The sequence below is a fragment of the Aphelocoma coerulescens genome, unplaced genomic scaffold (assembly GCF_041296385.1).
Source record: "Aphelocoma coerulescens isolate FSJ_1873_10779 unplaced genomic scaffold, UR_Acoe_1.0 HiC_scaffold_377, whole genome shotgun sequence".
NCBI classification, from domain to species: Eukaryota; Metazoa; Chordata; class Aves; order Passeriformes; family Corvidae; genus Aphelocoma; species Aphelocoma coerulescens.
Genome location: NW_027183720.1, coordinates 81,318 through 92,209, shown reverse-complemented (window position 1 = coordinate 92,209; position 10,892 = coordinate 81,318). Strand labels below are relative to the sequence as shown.

The window sequence follows — 10,892 nt, the reverse complement described above, 5'->3', positions numbered from 1 at the left end:
GGTGAGACGGGCACGGGTGAGACGGGCACGGGTGAGGGGGGGGGACACACCTGGGCACAGGTATGGATACACCTGGGGGGCACTGAGCGCACCTGGCACAGGTACAGGGCACACCTGGCACAGGTACAGACCCACCCGGAGAGAGCCCGCCCAGCGCTCGTCCAGAGCCTCGATGCGCACCCTGGCACAGGTGAGACGGGCACGGGTGAGACGGGCACTGAGCGCACCTGGCACAGGTACAGATACACCTGGCACAGGTACGGACACACCTGGCACAGGCACAGGGCACACCTGGCACAGGCACAGGGCACACCTGGCACAGGTACGGACACACCTGGCACAGGCACAGGGCACACCTGGCACAGGTGAGACGGGCACTGAGCGCACCTGGCACAGGTACGGACACACCTGGCACAGGTACAGCCACACCTGGCACAGGTGAGACGGGCACTGACACACCTGGCACAGGTCCAGGGCACACCTGGCACAGGTGAGACAGGCACAGGGCACACCTGGCACAGGTACGGACACACCTGGCACAGGTGAGACGGGCACTGAGCGCACCTGGCACAGGCACAGCCACACCTGGCACAGGTACAGGGCACACCTGGCACAGGTACGGACACACCTGGCACAGGTACAGCCACACCTGAGGGGCACTGAGCGCACCTGGCACAGGCACAGCCACACCTGGCACAGGTACAGACCCACCCGGAGAGAGCCCGCCCAGCGCTCGTCCAGAGCCTCGATGCGCACCTGGCACAGGTGAGACGGGCACTGAGCGCACCTGGCACAGCTACAGGGCACACCTGACACAGGTACAGCCACACCTGGCACAGGTACGGACACACCTGGCACAGGTGAGACGGGGCACTGAGCGCACCTGGCACAGGTACAGGGGCACACCTGGGGGGGCACTGAGCACACCTGGCACAGGTACAGACACACCTGGCACAGGTGAGACGGGCACAGGGCACACCTGGCACAGGTACAGGGCACACCTGGCACAGGTACGGACACACCTGGCACAGGTACAGGGCACACCTGGGGGGCACTGAGCACACCTGGCACAGGTACAGACACACCTGGCACAGGTGAGACGGGCACAGGGCACACCTGGCACAGGTACAGGGCACACCTGGCACAGGTACAGGCACACCTGGCACAGGTACAGGGCACACCTGGCACAGCCACACCTGGCACAGGTGAGACGGGCACTGAGCACACCTGGCACAGGTCCAGGGCACACCTGGCACAGGTACAGGGCACACCTGGCACAGCCACACCTGGCACAGGTTGAGACGGGCACTGAGCACACCTGGCACAGGTCCAGGGCACACCTGGCACAGGTACAGGGCACACCTGGCACAGCCACACCTGGCACAGGTGAGACGGGCACTGAGCACACCGGGCACAGGTACGGACACACCTGGCACAGGTAGAGAGCACACCTGGCACAGGCACAGGGGCACACCTGGCACAGGTGAGACGGGCACTGAGCGCACCTGGCACAGGTACGGACACACCCTGGCACAGGTACGGACACACCTGGCACAGGTACAGCCACACCTGGCACAGGCACAGGGCACACCTGGCACATGGTACAGGGCACACCTGGCACAGGTACGGACACACCTGGCACAGGTACAGCCACACCTGGCACAGGCACAGGGCACACCTGGCACAGGTACAGACCCACCCGGAGAGAGCCCGCCCAGCGCTCGTCCAGAGCCTCGATGCGCACCTGGCACAGGTGAGACGGGGCACGGGTGAGATGGGCACAGGTGAGAGGGGCACTGAGCGCACCTGGCACAGGTACAGATACACCTGGCACAGGTACAGATACACCTGGCACAGGTGAGACAGGCACAGGGCACACCTGGCACAGGTACAGGGCACACCTGGCACAGGTGAGACGGGGCACTGACACACCTGGCACAGGTACAGGGCACACCTGGCACAGGTGAGACGGGCACTGAGCGCACCTGGCACAGGTACAGCCACACCTGGCACAGGCACAGCCACACCTGGCACAGGTACAGGGCACACCTGGCACAGGTACGGACACACCTGAGGGGCACTGAGCACACCTGGCACAGGTACAGCCACACCTAGCACAGGTACAGGGCACACCTAGCACAGGTACGGACACACCTGGCACAGGCACAGGGCACACCTTGCACAGGTACAGGGCACACCTGGCACAGCCACACCTGGCACAGGTGAGACGGGCACAGGGCACACCTGGCACAGGCACAGGGCACACCTGGCACAGAGACAGGGCACACCTGAGGGGCACTGAGCACACCTGGCACAGGTACAGGGCACACCTGGCACAGGCACAGGGCACACCTGGCACAAGTACAACACACCTGGCACAGGGACAGGGCACACCTGGCACAGGTACAGCCACACCTGGCACAGGCACAGGGCACACCCTGGCACAGGTACGGACACACCTGGCACAGGCACAGGGCACACCTGGCACAGGTACGGACACACCTGGCACAGGCACAGGGCACACCTGGCACAGGTGAGACGGGCACGGAGCGCACCTGGCACAGGTACAGAGCACACCTGGTGGGCACTGAGCGCGACTGGCACAGGTGAGATGGGCACTGAGCACACCTGGGCACAGGTACAGGGCACACCTGGCACAGGCACAGATACACCTGGCACAGGGACAGGGCACACCTGGCACAGGTACGGGACACACCTGGCACAGGCACAGGGGCACACCTGGCACAGGTACAGGGCACACCTGGCACAGGTACAGCCACACCTGGCACAGGTACAGGGCACACCTGGCACAGGTACAGGGCACACCTGGCACAGGCACAGCCACACCTGGCACAGGTACAGGGCACACCTGGCACAGGTACAGCCACACCTGGCACAGGTACAGGGCACACCTGGCACAGGTACAGGGCACACCTGGCACAGGTACAGACCCACCCGGAGAGAGCCCGCCCAGCGCTCGTCCAGAGCCTCGATGCGCACCTGGCACAGGTGAGACGGGCACGGGTGAGACGGGCACTGAGCGCACCTGGCACAGGTACGGACACACCTGGCACAGGTGAGACGGGCACTGAGCGCACCTGGCACAGGTACAGAGCACACCTGGTGGGCACTGAGCGCACCTGGCACAGGTACAGCCACACCTGGCACAGGGACAGCCATACCTGGCACAGGCACAGCCACACCTGGCACAGGTACAGGGCACACCTGGCACAGGTGAGACGGGCACTGAGCGCACCTGGCACAGGTACAGGGCACACCTGGGGGGCACTGAGCACACCTGGCACAGGTACAGACACACCTGGCACAGGTGAGACGGGCACAGGGCACACCTGGCACAGGCACAGGGCACACCTGGCACAGGTACAGGCACACCTGGCACAGGTACAGGGCACACCTGGCACAGCCACACCTGGCACAGGTGAGACGGGCACTGAGCACACCTGGCACAGGTCCAGGGCACACCTGGCACAGGTACAGGGCACACCTGGCACAGGTACAGCCCCACCTGGCACAGGTGAGACGGGCACTGAGCGCACCTGGCACAGGCACAGCCACACCTGGCACAGAGACAGGGCACACCTGAGGGGCACTGAGCACACCTGGCACAGGTACAGGGCACACCTGGCACAGGTACAGGGCACACCTGGCACAGGCACAGGGGCACACCTGGCACAGGCACAGGGCACACCTGGCACAAGCCCAGCCCCACCTGGGCATGGGCGTGGCCTAACCCCACCCCACCCCCCCCACCCCCCATTTCTGGGCGTGGCCAACGGGCGCGGCCCCCCCTTTAACCCCACCCCCTCCGGGGCCCCGCCCCACCTCGGCCACGCCCATTCTCTTAAAGCGACAGCGTCCCCCGTTAACACCCGGCTTTCCCGCCCATCCCCCCGCCCCCCCCAGGTGACCACGCCCCTTTGTGGGCGTGTCCCGCTGGCCCCGCCCACCTCGAAGAGCTCTCCTGGCCGCAGGTGGGAGCGGCTGAAGACCAGCCCGTGGCAGTAGCCGGCCACGCGCGCGGCCCCCAGGCCCTCAGCCCCCAGGGGCCACGTTCTGGCCACAGCGGCCGTGGAAACGCTGGCACGGCCCGGGGGCTGCGGGGGGGGAGGGGAGGAGGTCAGTGGGGTGGGAGGGGGAGGGGGAGTGGGGGAGGGGAGGGGGAGAGGGGAGTGGTCAGTGGGGTGGGGGGGAGGGGGCAGCGGTCAGTGGGCGAGGGGGAGCGGCAGGGGAGGAGGGGAGTGGTCAGTGGGGTGGGGGGGGAGGGGGCAGGGGGGTCAGGGGGAGGGGGGGAGTGGTCAGTGGAGTGGGGGTGGGGGGAGGGGGGAGGGGGAGTGGGGGAGGGGAGGGGGAAGGGGGAAGGGGGAGGGGTCAGTGGGGGTGGGAGGGGGGAGGGGGGAGTGGTCAGTGGGGGGAGGGGCAGGGGAGAGGGGAAGTGGTCAGTGGGGGGGAGCGGCAGGGGAGAGGGAGTGGTCAGTGGGGTGGGGGGAGGGGCGGGGGGTCAGGGGGAGGGGCAGGGGTCAGTGGGGTGGGGGGGAAGGGGCAGGGGGGTCAGGGGCAGGGGCAGGAGGGCAAGGGGGCCAGGGGGAGGGGGAGGGGTCAGTGGGGTGGGGGGAGGGGGGAGGGGGCGAAGGGGGAGGGAGGAGTGGTCAGTGGGTCAGGGGAAGGGGGGAGGGGCGGTGGTCAGTGGGGCAGGGGGAGGGGTAGGGGGAGGGGGGAGTGGTCAGTGGGGCGGGGGGAGGGGCAGCGGTCAGTGGGGCGGAGGGGAGGGGCAGGGGGGCAGGGGGAGGGGGAAGGGGGAAGGGGGAGTGGTCAGTGGGGTGGGGGAGGGGCAGGGGGGCAGGGGGGGGAGGGAGTGGTCAGTGGGGTGGGGTGGGGGGGCAGCAGGGGGAGGGGGCAGTGGGGTGGGGGAGGGGCAGGGGGAAGGGGGAAGGGGGAAGGGGGAAGGGGGAGGGGGCAGTGGTCAGTGGGGTGGGAGGGGGGAGGGGGGAGTGGTCAGTGGGGTGGGAGGGGAGGGGCAGGGGGCAGGGGGGAGGGAGGAGGGGGGAGTGGTCAGTGGGGTGGAGGGGAGGGGCAGCGGTCAGTGGGGCAGCAGGGGGAGGGGGAGTGGTCAGTGGGGTGGGGGGAGGGGCAGGGGGGCGGGGGGAGGGAAGTGGTCAGTGGGGTGGAGGGGGAGGGGGCAGGGGGGTCAGGGGGAGGGGCAGTGGTCAGTGGGGCGGTGGGGGGGAGGGGGGAGTGGTCAGTGGGGTGGGGGAGGGGCAGGGGGAAGGGGGAAGGGGGTGGGGGCAATGGTCAGTGGGGTGGGGGAGGGGCAGGGGGAAGGGGGAAGGGGGTGGGGGCAATGGTCAGTGGGGTGGGGGGAGGGGCAGGGGGGGGCAGTGGTCAGTGGGGTGGGGGAAGGGCAGCGGTCAGTGGGGCAGCAGGGGGAGGGGCAGGGGGGAAGGGGGAGGGGCAGTGGGGATGATGATGGGGGAGGGAACAGGAAGGTGACACCTCCCAGTCCCTCCCAGTTCCCTCCCAGTCCCCTCCCAGTCCCTCCCAGTCCCCCGAATCCCCTCCCAGTCCCTCCTAGTGCCTCCCAGTTCCCCCCCAATCCCCTCCCACTCCCCCCAATCCCTTCCCAATCCCTCCCAGTCCCTCCCAGTTCCCCCCAATCCCATCCCAGTTCCTCCCAGTCTCTCCCAGTCCCTCCCAATCCCCTCCCAGTCCCTCCCAGTCCCCTCCCAGTCCCTCCCAATCCCCTCCCAGTCCCTCCCACTCCCCCCCAATCCCCTCCCAGTTCCCCCCCAATCCCCTCCCAATCCCCTCCCAGTCCCTCCCAATCCCCTCCCAGTTCCCCCCAATCCCCTCCCAGTCCCTCCCAGTGCCCCCAAATCCCCTCCCAATCCCCTCCCAGTCCCTCCCAGTCCCTCCCAGTCCCTCCCAGTTCCCCCCAATCCCATCCCAGTTCCTCCCAGTCTCTCCCAGTCCCTCCCAATCCCCTCCCAGTCCCTCCCAGTCCCCTCCCAGTCCCTCCCAATCCCCTCCCAGTCCCTCCCACTCCCCCCCCAATCCCCTCCCAATCCCCCCCAATCCCCTCCCAGTCCCTCCCAGTCCCCCCCAATCCCCCCCAATCCCCTCCCAGTCCCTCCCAGTCCCTCCCAGTGCTCACCGGGCGAGGGGGGCGGGGCTTTCTCCGGGGCCGCTCCGGGGGCCAGGCTGTTGTCGGCCGGGCCGGTGGCGCCGGTCAGCGACACCTGGACACACTGACCATAGAGATCCACCACGGCGTACACCTCTGCGGAGAGCGGGGTCACCGAGGGTCACCGGGGGTCACCGGGGGTCACCGGGGGTCATCGAGGGGTCACCGGGGGTCACCGGGGGTCACCGCGGGGTCACCGGGGGGTCACCGCGGGGTCACCATGGGGTCACCTCGGGGTCAGCCCAGGGACACCCCAGGGACACCCCAGGGACACCCCAGGGACACCTCTGCGGAGAGCGGGGTCACCGGGGGTCACCAGGGGGTCACCGGGGGGTCACCGGGGGTCACCGGGGGTCACCGGGGGTCACCGGGGGTCATCGAGGGGTCACCAGGGGTCACCGGGGGGTCACCTCGGGGTCACCGGGGGGTCACCGGGGGTCACCGGGGGTCACCGGGGGTCACCACGGGGTCAGCCCAGGGACACCCCAGAGACACCTCTGGGGACAGCGGGGTCACCGGGGGTCACCGGGGGTCACCGCGGGGTCACCATGGGGTCAGCACGGGGTCACAACAGGGACACCCCAGGGACACCCCAGGGACACCTCTGGGGACAGCGGGGTCACCGGGGGTCATCGTGGGGTCACCGTGAGGTCACCATGGGGTCACCATGGGGTCAGCACGGGGTCACCCCAGGGACACCCCAGGGACACCCCAGGGACACCTCTGCGGACAGCGGGGTCATTGTGGGGTCACCGGGGGTCACTGGGGGGTCATCGAGGGGTCACCACGGGGTCAGCCCAGGGACACCCCAGGGACACTTCTGGGGACAGCGGGGTCATTGTGGGGTCACCTCGGGGTCACCTCGGGGTCACCATGGGGTCACCATGGGGTCAGCCCAGGGACACCCCAGGGACACCTCTGGGGACAGCGGGGTCATTGTGGGGTCACCGTGGGGTCACCGAGGGGTCACCATGGGGTCACCATGGGGTCAGCCCAGGGACACCCCAGGGACACCCCAGGGACACCTCTGCGGAGAGTGGGGTCACCTCGGGGTCACCACGGGGTCACCATGGGGTCACCGCGGGGTCACCTCGGGGTCACTGAGGGGTCACCACGGGGTCAGCCCAGGGACATCCCAGGGACACCTCTGCGGAGAGCGGGGTCACCGGGGGGTCACCGGGGGTCACTGGGGGTCACCGGGGGTCACCGGGGGTCACCGGGGGTCACCGGGGGGTCACCACAGGGTCACAACAGGGACACCCCAGGGACACCCCAGGGACACCTCTGGGGACAGCGGGGTCATTGTGGGGTCACCGGGGGTCACTGGGGGGTCATCGAGGGGTCACCACGGGGTCAGCCCAGGGACATCCCAGGGACACCCCAGGGACACCTCTGCGGAGAGTGGGGTCATCGTGGGGTCACCGGGGGTCACCGGGGGGTCATCATGGGGTCAGCACGGGGTCACAACAGGGACACCCCAGGGACACCCCAGGGACACCCCAGGGACACCCCAGGGACACCTCTGCTGAGAGCGGGGTCATTGGGGGGTCACTGGGGGTCACCGGGGGTCACCGGGGGGTCACCGTGGGGTCACAACAGGGACACCCCAGGGACACCCCAGGGACACCTCTGCGGACAGCGGGGTCATTGGGGGGTCACCGGGGGTCACTGGGGGGTCATCGAGGGGTCACCACGGGGTCAGCCCACAGACACCCCAGGGACACTTCTGGGGACAGCGGAGTCATTGTGGGGTCACCTCGGGGTCACCACGGGGTCACCATGGGGTCACCATGGGGTCAGCCCAGGGACACCCCAGGGACACCCCAGGGACACCTCTGCGGAGAGCGGGGTCACCGGGGGGTCACCGCGGGGTCACCATGGGGTCAGCACGGGGTCACAACAGGGACACCCCAGGGACACCCCAGGGACACCCCAGGGACACTTCTGCGGACAGCGGGGTCATTGTGGGGTCACCGGGGGTCACCATGGGGTCACCACGGGGTCATTGTGGGGTCACCGGGGGGTCACCGGGGGTCACCAGGGGGTCACCATGGGGTCAGCCCAAGGACACTCCAGGGACACCCCAGGGACACGTCTGGGGACATTGGGGTCACCACGGGGTCACTGGGGGGTCACCGGGGGGTCACCATGGGGTCACCGCGGGGTCAGCCCAGGGACACCCCAGGGACACCTCTGGGGACAGCGGGGTCATTGTGGGGTCACCATGGGGTCACCGGGGGGTCATCGAGGGGTCACCACGGGGTCAGCCCAGGGACACCCCAGGGACACCCCAGGGACACCCCAGGGACACCCCAGGGACACTTCTGGGGACAGCGGAGTCATTGTGGGGTCACCTCGGGGTCACCTCGGGGTCACCATGGGGTCACCATGGGGTCAGCCCAGGGACACCCCAGGGACACCTCTGGGGACAGCGGGGTCATTGTGGGGTCACTGGGGGTCACCGGGGGGTCACCGAGGGGTCACCATGGGGTCATTGTGGGGTCACTGAGGGGTCACCATGGGGTCACCACGGGGTCAGCCCAGGGACACCTCAGGGACACCCCAGGGACACCTCTGTGGACAGCGGGGTCATCGTGGGGTCACTGGGGGTCACCAGGGGGTCACCACGGGGTCAGTCCAAGGACACCCCAGGGACACCTCTGGGGACAGTAGGGTTATTGTGGGGTCACCGGGGGGTCACCGAGGGGTCACCATGGGGTCATCGAGGGGTCACCACGGGGTCAGCCCAGGGACACCCCAGGGACACCTCTGGGGACAGTGGGGTCATTGTGGGGTCACCGCGGGGTCACCTCGGGGTCACCGTGGGGTCACCACGGGGTCACCTCGGGGTCAGCCCAGGGACACCCCAGGGACTCCCCAGGGACACCTCTGGGGACAGCGGGGTCACCGGGGGTCATCGTGGGGTCACCGTGAGGTCACCATGGGGTCACCATGGGGTCAGCACGGGGTCACCCCAGGGACACCTCTGCGGAGAGCGGGGTCATTGTGGGGTCACCGGGGGTCACCATGGGGTCACCACGGGGTCATTGTGGGGTCACCGGGGGGTCACCGGGCGTCACCATGGGGTCACCATGGGGTCAGCCCAGGGACACCCCAGAGACACCCCAGGGACACCTCTGGGGACAGCGGGGTCATCGTGGGGTCACCAGGGGTCACCGGGGGTCACCGGGGGGTCACCATGGGGTCAGCCCAGGGACACCCCAGGGACACCCCAGGGACACCTCTGGGGACATTGGGGTCACTGCGGGGTCACCACGGGGTCAGCCCAGAGACACCCCAGGGACACCTCTGCGGACAGCGGGGTCACCATGGGGTCACCGGGGGTCACCGGGGGTCACCGGGGGGTCACCACGGGGTCACCGGGGGTCACCATTGGGTCACCACAGGGTCAGCCCAGGGACACCCCAAGGACACCCCAGGGACACCTCTGGGGACAGCGGGGTCATCGTGGGGTCACCGTGGGGTCACCGCGGGGTCACCGGGGGTCACCAGGGGGTCACCTCGGGGTCACCTCGGGGTCAGCCCAGGGACACCCCAGGGACACCCCAGGGACACACCAGGGACACCTCTGTGGTCAGTGGGGTCACCGTGGGGTCACCTCGGGGTCCCTGTGGGGTCACTCCAGGGACACCCCGATGTCCCCGATGTCCCCGATGTCCCCAATCCCCCTGATCTCCCTGGACGTCCCCGATGTCCCCAATGTCCCCCTGATCCCCCGGGACGTCCCCGATGATGTCCCCAGTCCCCCTGATCTCCCTGGATGTCCCCAATCCCCCTGGACGTCCCTGATGTCCCCAATCCCCCCGATGTCCCCAATCCCCCTGATCCCCCTGGATGTCCCCGATGTCCCCAATCCCGCTGATCCCCCTGATCCCCCTGGATGTCCCCAATCCCCCCGATGTCCCCAATCCCCCTGATCCCCCTGGATGTCCCCAATCCCCCCGATGTCCCCAATCCCCCTGATCCCCCTGATCCCCCTGGATGTCCCCAATCCCCCCCGATGTCCCCGATGTCCCCAATCCCCCCCGATGTCCCCGATGTCCCCGATCCCCCTGGACGTCCCCGCTGATGTCCCCGTACCTGGGGGCAGCCCCGAGCAGGCCACGCCCTGGTCGGCGCCGTCGATGAAGTAGCGCAGGTCCCCTCCCCCCGTGCGCATCATCCCGATCCGCGCCCCCGTGCCCAGCGCGTCCAGGTCACAGCCGTAGTTGTTCCGCATGGTGTTCCCGTCCTGCATGATGGCCGTGCCGCTGCGGGGACACCGAGGGCACGTTGGGGACGCTGGGGATACTGGGGACACTGGGGACACGGGGGACATTGGGGACACTGGGGACACTGGGGACATTGGGGACACGGGGGGTATTGGGGACACTGGGGATATTGGGGGTATTGGGGACATTGGAGACATTGGGGGGACATTGGGGATACTGGGGATATTGGGGACACTGGGGACATTGGGGGGACATTGGGGACACTGGGGACACTGGGGATACTGGGGACACGGGGGGTATTGGGGACATCGGGGGAATTGGGGGCACTGGGAACACTGGGGACATTGGGGACATTGGGGGGACATTGGGGGGATTGGGGACATTGGGGGCACTGGGAACATTGGGGACATCGGGGATTGGGGACACTGGGGACATTGGGGGTATTGAGATATTGGGGACAC

General features: G+C 68.8%; 1 protein-coding gene across 1 annotated transcript in view; it reads right to left on the bottom strand.

Moving 5' to 3' along the window:
- Positions 1-50: 50 nt before the first annotated feature.
- Positions 51-10,892, bottom strand: part of LOC138101638 (neuralized-like protein 4) — a gene marked incomplete at its 3' end in the record, with an annotated part of 67,355 nt that continues 56,513 nt past the window's right edge. Inside the window, 9 exon segments of the mRNA XM_068999408.1 lie at positions 51-181; positions 335-481; positions 650-756; positions 1,679-1,744; positions 2,935-3,000; positions 3,969-4,064; positions 4,066-4,115; positions 6,170-6,295; positions 10,301-10,470. Coding sequence (XP_068855509.1) covers positions 51-181; positions 335-481; positions 650-756; positions 1,679-1,744; positions 2,935-3,000; positions 3,969-4,064; positions 4,066-4,115; positions 6,170-6,295; positions 10,301-10,470 — 959 coding nt within the window.